The following is a 20,721-nucleotide window of genomic DNA, read 5'->3' as shown; positions in this document are numbered from 1 at the left end:
ATCAAGAAAGCCTCATTACTCTTCAGTCCATGGGAGAATGCCTGCGCCCTTTTCAGACAGGTCAAATGCTGTGAGGGAAGGAAAATCGGTGACCCCATTGTCACCACTGCATGCCGCCCCCCACCCCCAATCCCGAGGATGGTGCAAACCGATCAACTTAGCGGCTCTTACTTCCTACACCTGGCGTGGCGCTCGCAGCGACTCAGCGGCAAGCGAACGACGCAGGCGGAGAAGGCGACAAAGAGAGCGTGGCTCTCGACGTCCAGCTGGATGTCCAGGATGCGGCGGTCTTCCTTGTCCCCTCTGTTGCACCTGCAGCCGGGAGAATTTAACAGAGATATTGTCACAGTTCTCCCATGTGTTTTCTGGTTCTTTCCCGCATGTTGCTCAACGTGACGTCTGACGGTTTCGCTGCACGTGATGGGACAGGATCGTATTCAAGCTGAAAACACATCTGAGAGACATTCAGCACAACCATAAAAAAACTACACACAAAGTGGTCAAGAGCTCGCCTACCACAGCGAATGGGATGGCATTTCAAAGCACGGTTTCCACTCGCAGCTATAGGATTAAATGCGTTGCGTTTGGTACAGGCATAAGAATAAAATGGTCTTTTTTTTGGATTTTATGTTTGCACTTAGTCACATATTCACTTTAAGATGTTTTTTGTTCATGTTTTTGTTTTTTGTTTGTTGCGGTTGCACCCGATTCAAGAGCCGAATGGCTCACAGGGCTATACCTAATAAATGAACTTGAACTTGAACCTGGGGGTCCATGAGCTGGTTAAACCACAGACTGCGTACGCACCACACCAGATCAATTATCAGTGTGGAATGTTAAAATATGTACATTTAGATGACCCTTGGGGGAAAAAACTGTCTACTTGTTTTGGATAACACATTGAATATTACTGGAATATTCCCCAATATACTGTAGGGCAGCAGTAATGATTAATTTTTGGTTGTAACATGGAGCAATAACCTACAAGTGAAACTGCCTTCATCCATAAAAACACAATTTTTCTGTAATGAGCCCAACTGACCTCAGTAGTGTGCAGTATTGAACTTGTACACCATGATTAAAGAACTTAAAGTCCAACACGATGAGCGATTTCTCACAAAAATTTGGCTGCAGTGAATCACTGCCCAACCCCCAACCCCCTGCTGTCCTCCAGCATTTGTCAGAAATGTTTGAATGATATGCTACTGGCCACAGAAAGGGATATAAAATGTGTAGATTTACAATAAAAAAGTCAGCACATTCATCAATAACACTGTGGCCGTAAAAAGAAAAGTATCAAATAGCTGACACGTTCTGGGCAATGGCCCCTTTTCCCCCAGCACAGACAGAGGCCAGGTAGAGAAGCCTATGTGCTGTGGAGACAGACACCATTGGCACAAACGTCACCGATATACTTTGCTTTTTTTAGGCTGTCTATTTGATGAACGCTTTAAGTTTTTTTGTGATTTGTGCTTGTGCACCGCTGCATGACAATTAAAGCAACGGATTGGCTACTGTTCCTAAGATATTTAAGTTTTACATTTTACGTCGATGTGTAGTGACATCGCGGATGTCACTGTGTGGTGCCGGCCCTAGAGAGGCACGGCGTGTGATGTACTCACATCGTGGACATCACGTGTGTAGCGACATCGTGAATGTCACTGGGTAATGCCGGCTCTAGCGAGGCACGGCGTGCGATGTATTACCATCGCGGACACCCCGTACATGTGGGTGTAGTACCAGCCCTAGAGGGGCTCGGTGAGCGCTGATAGAGAGCGCCGAGTGGCACCACGCTCGGCGTGCAGTGCTGTCCCCTATAGGAGGGGGTGTGAGGGTGCCGGCCATGACTGGGGTTACTAAGGGCCATGGCACTCTAGTTGACCCTGGAAGGCACGTGACGGGTAAGATCTACACAGGGGGCCCAAGTGGGGGCTAGGGGTGGTCATGTGTCGGGGCGAGATCCTGCTAGAGGGTTCGAGAAGGTGGTCGTGGCCAAGAGCGGAGCCAGCCACGGCCAGTGAAGATATAAGCCGGGTCCTCAGAGGGACCGGGGTTGAGCATTGCTGTTGTTATCCTGAAGATCTATGTTCTATGTCCAAGAAGAGTCACCAACACGTGGACCTGGACCCAAGCCGGGATCCAGTCCATTGTAGCTACTCCCAGTGTGATTAGTGTAGTTAGCCTGGTGTCCACCACCATTGTGTGTAGTTAGCCTGGTGGTCCACCACCACAGGCTGTTATCTGGTAAAGGGGCAGTTACCCATTTGTGTTGGTATCAATAAATGTGTTGCCTCCAAAGAGTATGTCTGTGACTCAGTTGAATCCACTCCATATGTATATTGTGTAGATAAATTATGATTTCAAGCTTTCGTGAATGCAGGGATTCATATTCTTGGTTATTTCGGTAAAGTCACGTAGAAGGGAAATAATACAATAATAAAAATAAAACAATAAAATGATCACGACTTTTCGATTGCAACACAAGCAATCATCATCAGGTGTGAAAACCACAGCAAGAAAATTACCCTTTTATGTGACTTTACCGAAAGAACCAAGAATATTGTGCAGATAGTAGAGTTTCACTCATAAATTGTAAACCTATGCTTTTTCATGTGTTTATGGTTGCTTTATATGATAACATGTCACCTGGCCTGTCCATGGAACACTTTAAAAATCAGCAAAAGGGTTATATAGATAAAATGTATCATGAAACACAAGGCAAACAACTATAATGTATATATAAGTACATAGTCTAGTCCTTATTCAGTGTCTACTCGGCGCTTCTTGGCTTGTCTCTTGTATTCATTAAATGGAGCATCTCTTGTCACTGTCCAGCAATAGTCTGCAAACATTGATGGGCTCCATTGGCCCTGATAGCGTTTCTCCATTGTCGCAATGTCCTGGTGACATCGCTCGCCACGCTCGTCGCTCGCTGCTCCGCAGTTCGGTGAGAAAAAAAAATCTAGATGAGAGCGCAAAACATTTTTCTTTAGTGACATGTTGCAACCAAGGCTTTTGTATGCCTTGAGGAGGTTTTCCACCAATTCCCTGTAGTTGTTTGCCTTGTTGTTTCCGAGAAAATTTGTTGCCAATAACTGGAAGGCTTTCCTTGACGTCTTTTCCTTGCCACACAGTGCACTGTGAAATGCATCATCTCGAAGAAGTTCACGAATCTGAGGACTGACAAAGACACCTTCCTTTATATTTGCTTCACTTAACCTTGGAAATTTTCCACGGAGGTACTTGAAAGCTGCTTGTGTTTTGTCCATGGCTTTGACAAAGTTCTTTATCAGACCCAGCTTGATGTGTTAGGGTGGTAACAACATTTTCCTTGATTCAACAAGTTGTGGATGCTAAACACTTTTCCTCCCAGGCTCCAATGACTGTCAGAGTGGCCAATCTGTCTTGATGTAGTGGGAATCCCTCGCACGACTAACCCATTCGCAAATAAAACAGCAGTACTTTGTGTATCCAGTCTGCAGACCAAGCAAGAGAACAACAACCTTCAAATTGACACAAAGCTGCCACTGATATTGGTCATAGTTTATGCACCTCAAAAGTTGTTTCATGTTGTCATAGGTTTCCTTCATATGGACTGCATGACCAACTGGAATTGATGGCAAAACATTGCCATTATGGAGCAAAACAGCTTAAGGACTCACCTTCGATTAATCAATGAACAGTCTCCACTCATCTGGATCATGAACGATGTTGAAGGGCTGCCATCACACCATTTATGTTGTTGCAGGCTACAAGATCACCTCCCATGAAGAATGGGCCAAGATCCTTTTGATGGTCATGGAACATGGAAACCCTAACATCACCTGCCAGGAGATTCCACTGCTGCAGTCTGGAGCCCAACAGCTCTGCCTTACTCTTGGGTAGTTCCAAATCCCTGACAAGGTCTGTCAGTTCACCTTCTGTTATGAGGTGTGGTTCAGAGGAGGAGGATGGGAGAAAATCTGGGTCATGTGACCTTGACCTTGATAGTTCAAGACCAGAAGTTTCATCCTGTTCCTCTTCCTCATCTGGTGCATCAGGAACCGGCAGTCCTTCTCCGTGGGGTACTGGGTGTATAGCTGATGGGATGTTTGGATAATGCACAGTCCACTTTTTCTTCTTTGACACAACTTTCCCAACTGGAGGCACCATGCAGAAGTAACAATTGCTGATATGATCTGTTGGCTCTCTCCAAATCATTGGCACTGCAAAAGGCATAGATTTACTTTTCCTGTTCAACCACTGGCGAAGATTTGTTGCACAAGTATTGCAGCATATGTGCCTTGCCCTGATCTCCAATTTTGCAGCCAAAATAAAGGTGATAGGCTTTCTTAACCATGGTGGTTATAGTGCACTTTTGTGATGCAAAAGTCACTTCACCACCAACACAGCAGAAGTTATTTGCTTTGTTCACACAAGTACAAGGCATCTCTGCTCACTTTGGCTAAACAGAATGTGTCCCTTTGCAAAATCAAACACTGACAAATAATAGAGCACGACACTGCATGATTTCTAGAGCTGATTTTGGGCAATTTGTTCAGCAGAGAGATGTAAGTCTAGTTATGCATCATCCATGATTTCTAGGGATAACATGATGCAATTCATATCATGTATGATGGCAATGCCAGGTTCAGATTGCATCATTCATTGTTTTGCTCAAAAAGCAAGTACTGTCCAAACCCAAACATAGATGTATTCCTAGATCCAGTCAAATATGTATTTGTTATTTCTGGTTTAAATTGAGATCCCTTCCCAACTCAATTATCCTCCGCCATTCCCAAGTCAAGGGTCGTAAAAACTGACCCAGTAGCATATCTTGAAAACGAGAGCCAATCAACAAATTTAAGCATCATTTTCATTTTTAGTGACCCAGAATTAGGTAAAGTTGGACTACGTTTATTTCGGAAGCATTTTGTCTGCAGACCAGTGTAATCAGACGTAGATAGAACATTGTTCTCACTTCCTCACATTTTGCGCCACGTCTTTTAAGAGTGTGCAGACACAGTAGTGCACCAAAAGTTCTCCCGAGCTCTGCGCTACTCTTGGATCGGCGTGTTGGCTCTGCTTGATGCCAAACACACATCCCCCCCCCACCTCCTCAACCTTCAACCCCTACCTGCAAAATCTGGGGCACGTCGATCTCGAGCACTTATCCCAATTATAACCACTCGTGAGCCCGAGAGAAAGGGCTCTCACGGTGAAAATCAGCGTGCAGCGAAGTGAGGCATGCAACGGGAATGCTGCTGCAAGAAAATGGATCTCGCAATTAAGATCCGCACATTGTTCGGGACAAAAGGGGGCAGCCGCATTTTTGTTAGCACAGAGATCTCCCCGCAGCGACAAAATGTTCCCAAAATTTTGATTTTTATTATTATTATATATTTTTTACCAGCATAACACATACTATTCCATCGAGTATTCTTTTGTCAGCCAATGTCTTTGTAATGCATGCTAACAAGAACAGTTTTAAAGAATCACTTGCTTTTGAAGTCATCTGTGTGAGTATTTTAATTTACCTTTGTCAATGCTGATTTAAAGCTTTCGTAATTGCAGGGATTCATATTCTTGGTTCTTTCGGTAAAGTCACGTAGAAGGGAAATAATAAAACAATATAAATATAAAACAATAAAAATTCTCACGACGTTTTATATTTATGTATAGTTTTATATTTATTTTATTATTTTATTTCCCTTCTACGTGACTTTACCGATAGAACCAAGGATATTTGTCAATGCTGTTTGGAAAAATGAAAAACATTTTCATACAATCTTTTTTGCAAATATTTTTTAAGTATCTTCCACCCTGACATTTTAAAGTGTGGATATGCTGTCATAAGAATGTAAAATTACGTGAGCAAAACATTGAAGTGCAACTACAAAACAGTTATTTACAAACCAAGAGGCCTAATGTAACTATGATTCCATACTAAAAAATAAAGATGTATGCATTGTGCATGTGAGAATTTACGTAAACTTATGGGCCTGCGTGGGTAAAACATAACGAGACCAAAAACATTCACTCAGAGCTTCCTGGAGGTCCGAGACTGGAGGCCCGGGGCAGAATGACACGTGAGGGTCCACTCCTATTTAGGAGTGACAAGAAAACAGGTCCACCATGGGGGCCCTCTTTTGTGTGTGGCCTAAAGCAAATTGCCCCTTTTGCCACCCCCCCCCCCCTTCGGGTGGCACTAACCTCACCATCATAGTCATAAATGCTGCCCATGTAACATAACAAAGAACCTTTCATTCAGGTGATTATGTCTTAAAAGAAGACAGATATTCTGCAAACTTTTCTTTTACTTGCAGTGTGGGACAGCATTCAACAGTGCTGTACCATGGAACACTGGAAAATTTGGAGACATTTAATACGTATAGTATATGAACATTGATTTTACACGCAACATTTTCAATTTTCACGTAGTCTATTGGAGGACACATGGGTCTTTCCCAACTGTAACCCGAACATTCTGGGTCTCCTATGTGGCCACAGAACCTGCCCATGAATGAACGAACCAACCTGCAGATGGGCCACTTTTACCCCCTTTCCATTTGCACATCCAAACCCTGCCAGTATGGGGGCCAGCACAGCATGGGTTACTTTCCTTTGGTTATTTACCGAGCCATGCTACGGCTGGCCTCACGAAACAACTCAATTTGGCTCGGGGCAGGACCAATGATTTTTACAATGGAGGGCTGACCGAGGGAGGGGTGGGCAAGATCACCACGTATATGCCAGTTGAGCTTCCGAAGAAATGTGGTAGCTTTGCATATCTCATCCACATTTGCGCACTCACAGTTTGGGGTTATAGACGTCGATCTGCTCGAGGAGGAGGCTGCCAGGCGAGTCGGGTCCAGGTGGTGGCCATGACAACACCTTCAGCACCAGGCCCATCTCAGAGCCCAGGAACAGCACTGTGTGACGGCCGTGTGGGCCTGCCGAGGGGTCCACTGCCAGGCGGGTCACCCGGTATCTGTGGAGGCCCGGGATTGAAGTTGTCAGGGAACGTCAGCAGCAAAGGCAACAGCTGCAGCAGCTGCAGCAACAGCTGCAGCAGTAGTATGAAATATGGTAACAAAACTATTTTTACATTTTGACTTTAAAAACTTTCGTGACTGCAGAAATTAATATTCTTGGTTCTTTCGGTAAAGTCACGTAGATAGAAAATAGAAATAAAAGAATTTTTTTAAAAATTAAATTTAAAAAATAAAAGCAAAACACCACGACGTTTCGATTGCAACACAAGCAGTCTTCATCAGGCGGAGATAAAAGAGGAAGCTAGCCTCCAAATGCAACTGCTTCTAAGGGCTTTCAGAATGAGCAAAGCTGTGTGGTGTCAACAGCATGGGCGGGGCAGCCAGCGCCAATGTCGGAGCAAAGCACCAGAAGTACAAGTAAAGCGAGTGCGTTCGACAATGGGTTGAGGGAGGGGGCAGAGACGGGGAGAGAGAGGGGGGGTAGAGATAGGGATGGAGCTGAAGGCGAGGGCACAGTCCAAGTGTGTTAGACACGGCCTCGGACCGTGTTCGTGAACACAAGGCAGATCTGAAACACAGCAGGACCAATACTTCTGCCGTGGCTGATCATGACTTTAATGCGGCTGGCTCACATGAAATTGATTTCTCCAAGACGATGGTATTTTGTAAGCCGACTGGCTATCAACAAAGATTCGTTCATGAAGCCATCCATATATACAGACACAATTTCAACCGAGACGACGATTTTAAACTCGGCAATCATTGGAAAGATGTCATCAACCACTTTGGGTCATGACTTTATTTGTGTTTTCTTGTCAACCTCTACAGTCAGCAGTGTGGATGGGTGTAGCGAGGTGCAATGCCCCCCCCCCCCCATCTCTACCCCCCCTCTCTACCCTCCCTCTCTCTCTCACCCTCTCTCTCCCCCTATCTCTACACCCTCCCTCCCCCCCCATTGTCGAACACTTTGACTGCGCCCTCGCCTTCAGCTCCACCTCTACCCCCCTCTCTCTCCGTGAAAGACTGGCGAAGTGTGTAAACACAGTTTAGCTAAATTTGAAACATACATATAAAAATGTATGCTTTAATTGCTGATAAACGCTGTATTTTGGGCAGCAGGCATTCAAGAAAGGCATTTGAACAATCATGATGATTATGGAAGGATGTCCCCACAGCACTTTTACTTCACTGCCCGACATTAAAACGCGATTTGTGGTAAACGTTTAATTTGTATAATTTCAATGGTGCGGTTCTCTTGAAAAAAACAACAAGTAAGGAATCAAACTAATTTCTTATTTTAATTAATTGTCTGGAGCATGGGATACTCGCATGTGATTTTTTTCTTCAAAGGAGTTCATGAGAGAGCCATAGCAACGGACAGACTGCTATGAATACCCAGATTGTTATAGGCAGGGTGAAAGCATATTCGCCAGTACAATGCCGGTGTACAAAACTCCATGGATACACCACATTTCTAAAGAACAAGCCATGCTTACAAATACAGTGAGTATTGCTTATAAAGCAATGCACTGTACTTCGCTGTGTCAGGACACAAAACGTAGCAAAACAAAGTGCACCTTTTTGAAAACGTGTTCAACAGCCCTTGCCCAACATCAATCGAAATGCGCTGATGCACAAACATAAATTCACAAGTGTTGTACTGGCTTTTTCATTAAAAGGTTACAGAGCCACGGCAGCCTTTAATAGACATAACCAGGGGCCCTTTATAAACCTTTCCCAATTTCGAACATTACTCCCAAAAGACGAGATGATGCTGTTAAAGGGAGTTTATCATTTCTTTCAATCCTCGTCTCTGACAACCGTAATATGTTGCCCACGGGCTAGTTACACGCATACAATAACTCCTCGCTTAGACTCGATGTCCCAGTTATAGACACTCGTTCATACCACATGTGTACTCAGACATGTCGGAACAACCAGGACATAACACGGGAATAAGAATGATTTCACTATACCAGAATAGAGAACTACTTGTAAATGTAACGTCTTGAGTGGCGGACTATCACATAGCTTACAAAAACTAGGACGGACTTTTGGGCCTGTATTTTTAGTTACAGCTTGGCTCAGGCTTGGTTCTGGCTCAAGAGAGCTGTCGAAAAGCCACACTTAACTAGTGCTGGCTCTAAGCATGGTCCCAATCATGCCCAGGAAGTCCATGAACCGAGCCAAGTGATATCCGAGATGCTTATGCATCTTTGAAAGCAACCGAGTGGTTCAAGCATCAGCTGAGCCCCGTTAGAAGCCAAGCCATAGCCGAGCCGTGATTAAGAATACGGCCCTTAATGTGCAGAGAAGACTTACAGGGGAGCAACAGTGGCGAGATGTTAATGACCTCGCCTGGTATACAGGAGATCGTGGGTTCAATCCCGATCCGGACGCCTGCTGTATATTTGGAGTTTGCATGTTCTCCCATGGTCACGTAGATTTTTATCTGGCTTCTCCAGTTTTTTCCTCCACATTTAGAAACATGCGTTTAGAGTATTTTGGTCGCTGTAAATTTCCACATGGTAAGCCACTTCGTTGAGCTATCATTTGTGGCCAGGTCGCTTCTGAAAAAGAGATATACAGCTCAGTGGGCCTCACCTGGTTGAGATAGCTTTCCCTGGAAAGCTATCTCAACTATCTCAGAGGATGATCCTGGGAAAGACCAGGATAGGTGGCAACAGTAGCCTGATACCGAAGACATGGGCAGGCCGACTGACATATGAGAGTTGGCTCACCTGACGAGGGTTCTGATGAACCAAGGCTGCTCTGTGATGGAGCCCACGGCATCCTCCATCAGCGGGTGGGTTTTTATAAAGGCCAGGGTGTCGTCGGGGAAGTCCGAGGAACTCTTGTACTCGTCGGCAAAATCAGAGCCGGCGCAGCATCCCGGTCTGCGAAGAACGTGGGCGAAATTGAACGGCGCCTCAAACAGAATTTTAACATCAACCAAAACTCAAAGCTTCTTTTCAACGTCCAGGCTCCAATAGACTTCATTATGCTACCATGGTAACATCCGTGCCGAGAAAGGGATGGGGGATTTTGAGTCAGGATGCTTTTTATGTGCGCGCCCAGGATGATCTGAAAAGCCGTGTTCGCATTTCCGCTATATAAAACTCATTGGACATTGAGTCCAATATCTAAAAAGTTGAATACACAAGGTGATGTTGGAAGATGATGCAAATTCGTATAAAATCTACTGAAACTAATATTATCGGCCACCACTCTCATAGCAATTGTTAATGTGAGCAGACTCGGGCATGACATCTTCCCCAAAGAATTAACACACAAGGCCGGCAAATGATGAACAGCCTCGAAATATAATGCAAGGACAAGACAGTTTGGTGAAACCAATGAGTTGCATTCACATAAACCATTATTAAATTCGTATTTAATCAATAATTGACCCAGTGTGTGGAAGGCCATCCATCAGTGGATAGAGAATAGCCGATGGTGTTCAGAATTATATTTAAACAATTATTCTCACACTACACAGTGGCACATACAAATCTCCTCTGAGTTTTACACGAAGAAATAAAGAGGGGGAAAACGTATGATAATGCGTCTCATTATAAACAACATTTTAGCTATGCATGTTCAGTTTTAAATTGCCTCAACAGGCCTATACATTCATTGTACATAGGGAATAGAGAAACGCACCTAATTAAACGTGATTATTAGGCCAAGGTATTCAACGTTACTAATTTCCACAAATGCGAATACAACACTTTTAATGAATCTACACTCACTTAATTCATTAGTCCAACTGCAAGAAGAATCCTTGCGCAGTTCAAGTTGGAACAGCTTATTAAGAACGTATTCATTGAAATGTACTGTAGATTCATAAATTCGGCAGGTTGTGAGAGGAAACCACCTCCTCTGAAATAGTATACAGAAGCGATCGTCCCACTTCTGACAAAAGCAACCATACGAACATAAAGTAAAAAAAAATCCTTATTATGATAGATGCTCAAAGTTCGCCTAAAACAGAATACGGGTGAGCGAGTCGATTACTTATTTATTTTCAACTTTATTTTTGGTGACTGCCAACCGAGATAGTTTACCTTTGCCAGACAGAGCGAACATAAATGATTATCTAATTTAAAAAAGCAGCAATATGCTAGTAATAACATTGAGTAAGACGAACAAGCAGAAACTTCAATCACAAAAAAACAAGCACCACATAAAACAAAATCAAAAAGACAGCCCTTTAAATTGTGAGCTTGAAATATAAAACTTAGTCAGGAACACACAAGTAGCTTATTTGCAGAAAGTTGATTTGCTCACACACTGGTTTTAGCGAGGGAGTAATTTGAGTGAATTTGATTGGGAAGAGGCCAAGCAGCGAGTGATCTCTGAAGAGGGAGGGTTTGCCAAATACATAAAATCCAATATAGTGCTGTTAATGGTCACTTCAAAAAGCTGCTAGCGGCGTGGAACTTAAAGGCTGTGCAATGGTCCAATAATGGAGCGAGTCAGATGCCAGCCATGGCTTTACTCAATAGGCACATGGCACATCCACGCATAAACATACGCACACAGGCTACTGTGAGCCACTCAACTTTCAATTAATTTACAAAGTACAAAAATGTACGAAGCTGACTTTTACTTAACTTATTCAACTAATTCTCAATATACTACCGGATGAAGGCTTCTGTTCTGTTGACACTGGCTCATAGATATGTCCCGCCAAAATATGTGTCACTCCCATCACTCGTACACTGGTTCTGACTACGGTTATCTGCCCAAATATTCTTGTTTATACTCATGTTGATAATCATGCTTTGAATTATTCAGTATTTTTTTATCCATGCATTCCTCCCCATCTCCCTGGGTTAGTCAAAGCAGACATCTGGGTCACGCCAGTGTGCGAAGCAATGAAGATGACGCATTAGCCTCTAAACAATTAATTCCACAGCATCTTCAAATCTCAATCCCAACCCAAATAGATATTTTAAAGCCAAGCGCGGCATTGGCCCGTCAGAACCCTGGTGGGTGGGTGCGGCATCAGGGGTGCCTTCGGAAAAGATTCAGCCAGCCATGCGATGAGTCCGCACACATTAAAGATTCAACCGCTCTCATTGAACATCGCGTACTGGTTCTGGTTCCAAGCGGGAGCAGACCGTCACAGGGGGAGAGCAAAATACCAAATCAACTCTTCAAAACAAATAAAAAATGTTCCCAGGATTATTTTTAACTTCAAAAGTCTGCATACTACGTGCAAGCACCTACTTTGAGGGAGCAATGTTTTTTTTATACATCCAGGGTTAATAATGATTATTATTTGTATCACATCGCAAGACTTTGAGGGGTTGGCGACTGCCCCCGGGAGGCAAAATCGTGGATTTATCATGACTCATGCTGATATTTTCATGCCTGGACTCTCTTTTATATCACTGTTATTATCATGATATTTTCGTTTTTTTTGGAGGAACTTAACTCATATTATTTAGATGTGATTGTCAAAATAAAATTTCTATGCTACTGCAACCTAAATTTATAATTTGTAAAATATTTTTGGCTTTTTCTTTTCCAAACCTGTTGAGATCATGCTCACAAAAAAGCGACATTAAAGCAATGTCTGGCCTTTGAATAAGGTGAATGGAAACATAAAATTCTATAAAATGACATGGCACAGAATTTTTAATTTACCAAAAATATGCCAATTAACAGAATGTTTCAAAAGATCAAATTTGCTTGATTTGATGTAATACATCTAGGGGTCTCTCTGATTATAGCTAAAAAAAAGTAGACTTTATATGAGCACATGCTGTGCAACTCCAGTGACTCAGCTTACAGAGTTTGGATTATATTCAGTACAACTCCCTTTGGTATCTATAAAAATGGAAAGACATTAAACTATTTAAAACTATTCAACTATTTTTTTATAAGGTAAGGCCCACTGAGCTATTAGCTTCCTTTTCAGAAGCAACCTGGCCACAAATTATAGCTCAACGAAGTGGCTTATCATGTGGAAATGTATAGCAGTCAAGTACTTTAAACGCAAGTTTCTAAATGTGGAGGGAAAAACCAGAGGACCCAGAGAAAAATCCACACGACCACAGCGAGACACCGCAAACTCCAAAAAAACAATAGGCGTCAAGGGTTGGGATCGAAGCTACGACCTCCTGAATACCAGTCGAGGTAGTTAACATCTCGCCGCCAAGGCGCCCCATGCGGACGCGCACAAAGGCACTTGCATTGGCATTACAGATTACGCCATCCGAATGACAACTTCAATGGGGGTTAAAACACGTAATCAACGTTGCCAAATCGTGCATTTCGTGAATTCGCCTAAGTTACACTTGCACGCCGCTGCAAGATGCACGCAAAATGCCTTTGAAAAAGGCACACTTCTTGTTAATGGGGGGGCCCAAATATCAAACAGGCATGCACGCCACGTAGCGTAGTACTCGAACGGGATCTGCTTGTCGTCGGGTGAAAGGCAAATAAAAGGGTGCTCCCCCGCGGAGCAAAGGACGAGCTCTTTGGCTGCTCTTGGCCTTTTGTCTCCTGAAAGCTCACGCGGCATGCGCCTGTCACTTGATTAAATGCAGCTTGCTGTGCGCACCCACGCACCGACACTCCCACACGCAAGCCATCCACGCCATCAACGCACGCATCCTTTGGCAACGAGACCTTTTTGCTTTTGAAAAAGTGATCTCATGGAGCTGACAACAACATGTGATCGTTGTAGTAGAAATGAGTGTACTAGCTGCGAGTGCAAATAACCCAAGTGGGCGGGGGTGAGATACTGCAAAACACGCCTTGCAAAATTATAAACATGGTGAACAAATATTCAATTATCCCATGACCTTACACTTCCATTCGGACTACGATGTTAACGAGGTGCAGTGTCAGTGGAGCAAAATGGCAAAGCGACGTTTCGGTTACATTTGAGGATTCCGATTTCCAGCGTCAACCGACACCGCGGCTTGTCTGGTGATATGTTAATTCCCGAACGAAGTTGATCATGGGAGCGGGAAAACACAAAGTGAAACGAACGAGAGTCGAGGAAAGCGTGGCAGACCTGGGTTTGGGAAGCTTGTCTTCGGGCACTGTGGTCCAGCCTGAATCGGAACTTTTCTGCTCCTTAAACCGGCCGCGGAAGACGCTGAGCAGTTCCTCCATGTCGAACGCACACACGGCAGAGCCTGGGATGCTGGTCACGAGTGTGCCCAACAAGGAGAGACACGCACACACACGTACACAAAACACATGTTGAATGCATGCACGCACATACACACAGGACAATAATACACAAACACACAATACACACGCTCATACAAACCCTTACAGAGCACATGGAATACAAACACACGCAATTCATACAGGCGCACGTACATACGCACACACACCCGTAAAGAAAACATGCAATACAGATGCGCACGTAATGCACGCACATACATCACACGTACTTGTGCACGCACAAACACACACAGCACATGCAATTTAGACAACGCATTTCACACACACATACATCACACACACACATCACACACACGTGCATGCATGCCCACACACACAGTACACGCAATACACAAACACAGACACACGCACTATGTGATACTTTCAGAACCGTGCCATTTTCGTAAAACTTTGAAATACCCATTGAGCAATTACATGACCTACACACAAATCTATGGAGCTGCACCAATGTCCACCTGCGCCTTTTCCTGACGGTGGGTCGTGGCAAGACGAGTGGCATTGAAAATCCATAAAAATCTATCCTCGCCGCAGGGCGTGTGGGCGTAGTTCATAATATAAGCGCAGCTCAGCGTGCAAACAAGTACCCAATACAATTCGGTATTACGGAGGACAACACAAAGACATCCGACAGCCCTGCACGGTCACGACAGAGCAATGCATGAAAGAGCGAGGGGAAGCCTCGGACATTGAAATAGTTTTTTGACATAATAAGACACAGACAGGCAGAGTGAAAGAATGTTTAATGAAATCAATCACAAAGGTTGAGGAGAATAAGACGCTTATCAACAAACGCAGGCAGAGGATCGTGAACAGGGGCAGCGCGCTGAAGGCAACTCTAGGCTTGTGAAAATGGCAGAGGCGAAGAGTAACATCACAAATTGGAGATCCGTGAGTAAATGAGCGACCAACCACTGTTACAAGCAGATGGGCCCCTTCTCTCCATTCCTGAAACAATGGAAGGGAAGTGGGCACCATCACATTCTGCTCCAGACCCCCGCCATGGCCAAGGAAGAAGAAGAAGCTCTGAATGCCTCGGCTGGCCAGATGTTGCCTCTAAAATAAAGCAAACACTTCCTAACGACCAGATAAAGAACTCAGTCGTGCATGGCAGAACAAACACATGCCCCCAGGAAACGACTTCACCCTCTCCTTGTTCTTATTTCTATTACTTAAAGGACTGTCAAAACATGAAAGGGCTTATTTAATAATCTATTCGTCATTCATCAAGAACGTAACCATTAAACCTGCTCTACCCACCCAACAGTTGACTGCTGTGGCACGTTCTTGTTGTTGTCTGGGGTTTTGTGTAGTGACTTTTAGAGGATTCTCTGTAGTTTTTGGAGCATGTTTTTCTCTTTCAGCTGCGATTCGCTCACTGCGCTTCCAACCATCGGATATCATCCATCCCAGTGATTCGTCTTTTCCAGTCCACTTGCTCCTTGTAATGGGGTGCGATGTCTTGGGCACTGGCTTTTCCTCTGAACCATGCGTTTCACTTCATATCTTAGCTGGCGAGTTGGAAGGCCAAAAACCTCTTCTCGCTTCTCTGGGTGACTTTCAGCTGTCGTGCCAATTACGTTGCCGCTGACCGCATTCGATGAGTGCTAAATTTGTCTTGGCAAATAATCAGTGGGGGGGGGGATAAAAAAACCCCAGGCACCTACAAAGCAGGCTCGTTTCTGTGCTTCCTTTGTATTCAGGTGCTAGTGAGCAATTTCTTAATTAACCCATTTCACCACGTGTTTAATCCGTGCCGGCAATCGGCGTGGGCATAATTGAACTCGTGTAAAAACACGGGCAATGTGCCAGTATCTGCTGCAACGGAAATTTTTGCCTACAGCCTCTTGAGGAGCCAAAGCAATAGCCGTCGGTGCCAACTCGGCATCACGGCCAGGGAGACAGCGAACACGCGGCTGCATCGTCCCAGTGAAACACCGCTATCACACACTGCCGAGGCTCAAAGGGTGAAAGAAGCAGATGTGTCTCGTTATCAGCTTTTAATATATTCTAAGCATTTCAGCAAGGCCTTACAATAATTCATGCCAATTTATTTCTGAAACCGTAGATAACACTGCCCAAAACATTAGAATTACTAAATAAATAACGGCGACACCTGTATCCACGTACAAACGCGTAAACAAGCCAGGAAAGGCGAGATCGGCAGGTGAACCCCACCCCCACATCGTGCGAGATTATAAATACCGTGTCTTCCCACATGCGCCAATCATCCTAAACAACACGGGGTTTTGTACCTATTCGCGCTATTGTTGCGCAATTTCCTGCAAATTGCACCACACGCCGCTGCTTCTGCTTTGTACGCCCGCCAAGTTTTGGTTTCCCAACCCCAAGCCTCAGGCATTTCCACTAAATCTCAACAATCCTGGTGAAATCCCACAACCAGGCACAGCGTGCGGGCTCGGATCAACCGCGCGTGCGTGCAATGGACAATTATATTTCTTCTGAAGCGTTTCCATCAACAGTGAAGGACATCTACGCATTTGTCTTGTCCATCATTCTCCATATATCACGGCGGCAACGTGGAAGGCCATTGCAACCTTTGTAAATCTCAACACATTTCAGGCACTCTTTGTTGGGGAGCATAAGGTTAGTCGGACACTCTTCCACTGTTTATGCATTGCTCATCATGAGAATGTGGCCCGACAACAGCTAACTCGAAACCACTCAAACTCTTACTTGTATTAATGTCTGTAAATGATGAGAAAAACGGTGCAGGACGAAATACTTTCAGTTTCAAACCACACGCAAGACACTTCTAAAATTCACACAGCCATTTGTGCATATGCAAAAACCATCAGCAGTTCCTAAAGATGTGCAGTGTAGTACTCTTGCTGGTGATCTAAGACAACAGGACCACAATGCACTTCTTCAGGAAATTCTGATTGTTTTTGCATCAGCAGAGAGGCTGAGTGCTGTTTATATGATTTTGTGAACCTAATTAATTTATGTTTCACTTGTTTTCACAATTCGATATGAGAAAAAAATGAAAATTCCACCACACTCAATATATAATGAATACATATTTAGGTATTGTCTTTGCTAGATGTTTGATCCTTACTGTGCCTATGCACAGGACAGGTTATGATTAATGCCAATTAATTACACCCATGTTCTGACCTCTAAACATCATTCAGGTATGAGCATTGAACGCTGGGGGACTACCACACAGCTATGCAAAACTGGGTGCTTTTGACAAGCAAGGTGCAGGTGGTATTTTAAATAATACAATTAAAAAAGCCAAGGGTTCATTATACATGTGTATGACCAACCTCAGACCCAGGCGGAATAGCGACATTTTAATGAATATTTTACAAATGCCATGGATGGGTCACACACTGCCTCAATTTCCTATTGTAAGCACGAGAGAGTCATTTCTTTTGTCCCTGCCACTGCCCTCTCACCACCACTCCGTCCGCCACCAACACAAATAAAGGTGCGCAGGTCAACAGGTTAAAGGAGCCCGTTACAAAATCCACACTCAAAAGATAACAAGCACCGAAGCCAGCTGCTGTAATGTGAACATTAATCTTCTTTGGGTTCAAGGAGATGGTCAAGTAAATGTTTTACCAAGACTATGCAGAGGTCATTATTCAAAATAATAAGACAAAGAAGAAAAATTACGCAACCGCATGGATTGTCCTAAAACACTTTCCAACGTACATTTGTTCTCACGATTATTTACGAATAATGATGGGTGCAGAAGCAAAATATTGAGATGACATCGTACGGCGCATGATGTAGGACATCGTAAGATGACATCACACGGTAATCGGGAGTGCATGCGCCAGTATGACGTGATGTAGAAAGATGACATCACACATAATGGTGTTATCGCCTTGGCCGACTAGGATAATACTTTTAAGTTTGGCAATCGCTTGATCAATTTGGACGGTTTTCTCTAGCGTAAGTCCCTAATAGCAAAATCACTTTATCATAAAATTGTATTCATATTGGATTATCTTTACGGGAGTTATTGTACCCTTCCTCCAACAGCCTGGGCCATTACATTAACACGTTCAACCTTCGTTGAAATGAGATAAAACCCTTACAGAAACAATTAAAAATAATTTTTCTCAAAAATCCCCATTATTTTACAAGCTTTCTTCCTGTTAGAGCCAAGGGCACTGAATTCAGCATCAAGGTCAAAATATGAGAAAACAAATTTGCACAGGGGACAAAAAAAGCGAGCAGAGGGTGAGGGGTCTGTGTCCGTCTGATTAAATGAGAGTACCTGTTGGCAGGGGTGGTGAAGACGCCCAGCACTACGTCTCTGCCGTTGATGGTGATAATGTCCGTCAGGGCCTGTAGCTCATTAAAGTAGAAGTGAGTGTCGCCGGGGACGGAGCAATTAAGGCGCGCTTTAACGAAGGACGTCCAGTGCTTGTCCAGCACACGCTGCGAGCCGCCGGCGTCGTCCTTGCACACGCGCGCCACGCGCGACACCACCACCTGGGCACACGGGCACACGGGACACGTCAGCCACGCGCGACACCACCACCTGGGCACACGGGCACACGGGGACACAGGAATACAGGCACATGTGCATCAGTCATGTGCGCAAAAAGTTATCGTTGTCGCAGTGTGTTCAATTCCCACCTGGAGTGCCTTTCTGCGAGGGGTATGTATGTTCTCCCCCTGCATGGGTTTCCTCTAGGTTCTGCAGTTTCCTCCCACAGCTAAATAAAACACGCAGTGTAACTAGTATTGTCCAAATATGCAGATGCTGAAATTTTATCTGCAAATTACTCAATTGTGATGAGGCATAGCAACATCACCCTCCCACTCCCCCCAACCTCCAATGTGAAAGCTTGGCAGGCATCTCCTGAAAAAGTCTTGAGACCCAGTGAGGCTTTCCTGGGTAAACAAGTATAAATAATAATGCTCACACTGAATGCAAAATGTCGAAATGAAATTCCATTTCAAGACATTAAATTTTTGATTTGCATCTTCCCCACCGATTTTATCCCAATTCTACAATCAGTGTCATGCCACTGATTGCAGCGTGACACTTTTTGTTAGAGAACTGCCAATGAAAAGATGATATTATAGAGCTACCTCTGAAATCCCTTCTAAGTGACCTCTGGTCCAGAAATTAGGGGGCAGCCCTTCCTATCGACTCTTGTCAATGAATGTAACATTTATTACACTCATATCGAAACGATATTTTTTAATTATAAGGCCTGCAATTTAGCCACATTTTTATGTAAACCAAATGGAATGTGGTGGAGGGGGGTGGGGTGGCGACGGTGCTGAGACGATCAACTCACTAAGCTTGGGAACCCGGTATCAGCAGACAGGCGGATCTGAACCCAGGATGTCAGCGGTGCCGACTCATTGCTTTGACCTCTGCACCAACCGTCACCCTTAACCAAGATGATGTAAATTAAGCGACGAGTGTTAGATTTGAGGCGAGAGAGGTGACCACGACACAATTTGTGGTGGTCTTGGAAGTTGTGTTGGAAACTCCACATGACTATGACGGGGACTATGATGACGAAGGGAGGGGGATAACCTTCTATATGAAAGAACGATTATCTATGATCTCGATCAGGCTGGAGGGAAAAGAGTTAAGTATTAGGTGTGGACTTGAAGAGAGGGAGGGAGGCAGCCACGTGGGTCAGCCAGGGGGGAAGAGATAGCAATCACTCTTATTATTAATGGCTGTCTTTGCCAACTATTTTGTCCCAAGCCTGCACTCAAAAATGTCAAAAATTACACTTCTTAATGTTAAACTATAGAATTAAGACTTGAGAGGCAAAAAACTTTTTTTATCAGTTTTCAACAATTGCCTTTTTTGCACAGAATATTAAATGCCACACGAACACGAAAAAGCCAATATTGGGTAGATTTTCCTACACATGAATAACTGGCTCCATTAAAGTACCATTAGAAATTATGCGTTGGGTTAGAAAAAATGCTGAACAATAAAAATTGTTAACTCGAGTCCTGCAGAAATGGAGGAAGAGCCTGGTTATTTTTTTTTTCAGCTTTCAAAACAGTTTATGCCCCTGCCACAATAATGCGACTGATAAAGACAGCTCAGTCACCACCCTCCACCCCACGAGCTCGCGGCTCTATGCGCTCGCACACACCCCTGTGATTATTGGCCCTTTGTGTGTCATGAAAACGTCACAATACTTTACAAGGTCAAGGCCGACCTACATCAACTCAAAGAGCCAACAACTCGAAACCCTCCAGACAAACGGAGGGGGCTGGATAAATACAGCGTACAATGACAATGACGCTTCATCCATTCAGCCTCGACCAGAGCAAGCCGCTTCAACACAACCCAGTAATGAACCACCATCCCCCCCGCTCCATGACATGCGAGTGATAGAGCGGCAAAACATGAAAGGCAGGCACCCGGGGGTCGGTAGGCCCGGTAACCCAGATTTAGCGGCTATGACAAACTTGAAAATTACTACACGGGGGCACCCACAGCCGCCAATTGGGGACCAGGTCACACAGCATCAATCAGCCACCGAGCGCAGTGCTGGTGGAAGGGCACCAGTCGCGC

General features: G+C 44.3%; 1 protein-coding gene across 1 annotated transcript in view; it reads right to left on the bottom strand.

Annotated features, from left to right (window-relative positions):
- The window catches only part of LOC133354218 (semaphorin-6A-like), a 159,315-nt gene that overhangs the window by 38,352 nt on the left and 100,242 nt on the right, over positions 1-20,721 (bottom strand). Inside the window, 5 exon segments of the mRNA XM_061570885.1 lie at positions 172-312; positions 6,794-6,970; positions 9,716-9,871; positions 14,008-14,139; positions 18,436-18,653. Coding sequence (XP_061426869.1) covers positions 172-312; positions 6,794-6,970; positions 9,716-9,871; positions 14,008-14,139; positions 18,436-18,653 — 824 coding nt within the window.

This window comes from Lethenteron reissneri, chromosome 46 (genome assembly GCF_015708825.2).
Source record: "Lethenteron reissneri isolate LAM-NWPU_2019-01 chromosome 46, ASM1570882v1, whole genome shotgun sequence".
Taxonomy (NCBI): Eukaryota; Metazoa; Chordata; class Hyperoartia; order Petromyzontiformes; family Petromyzontidae; genus Lethenteron; species Lethenteron reissneri.
Note: the sequence above shows the minus strand (reverse complement) of the source record. Positions and strands in the feature narration are given on the sequence as shown.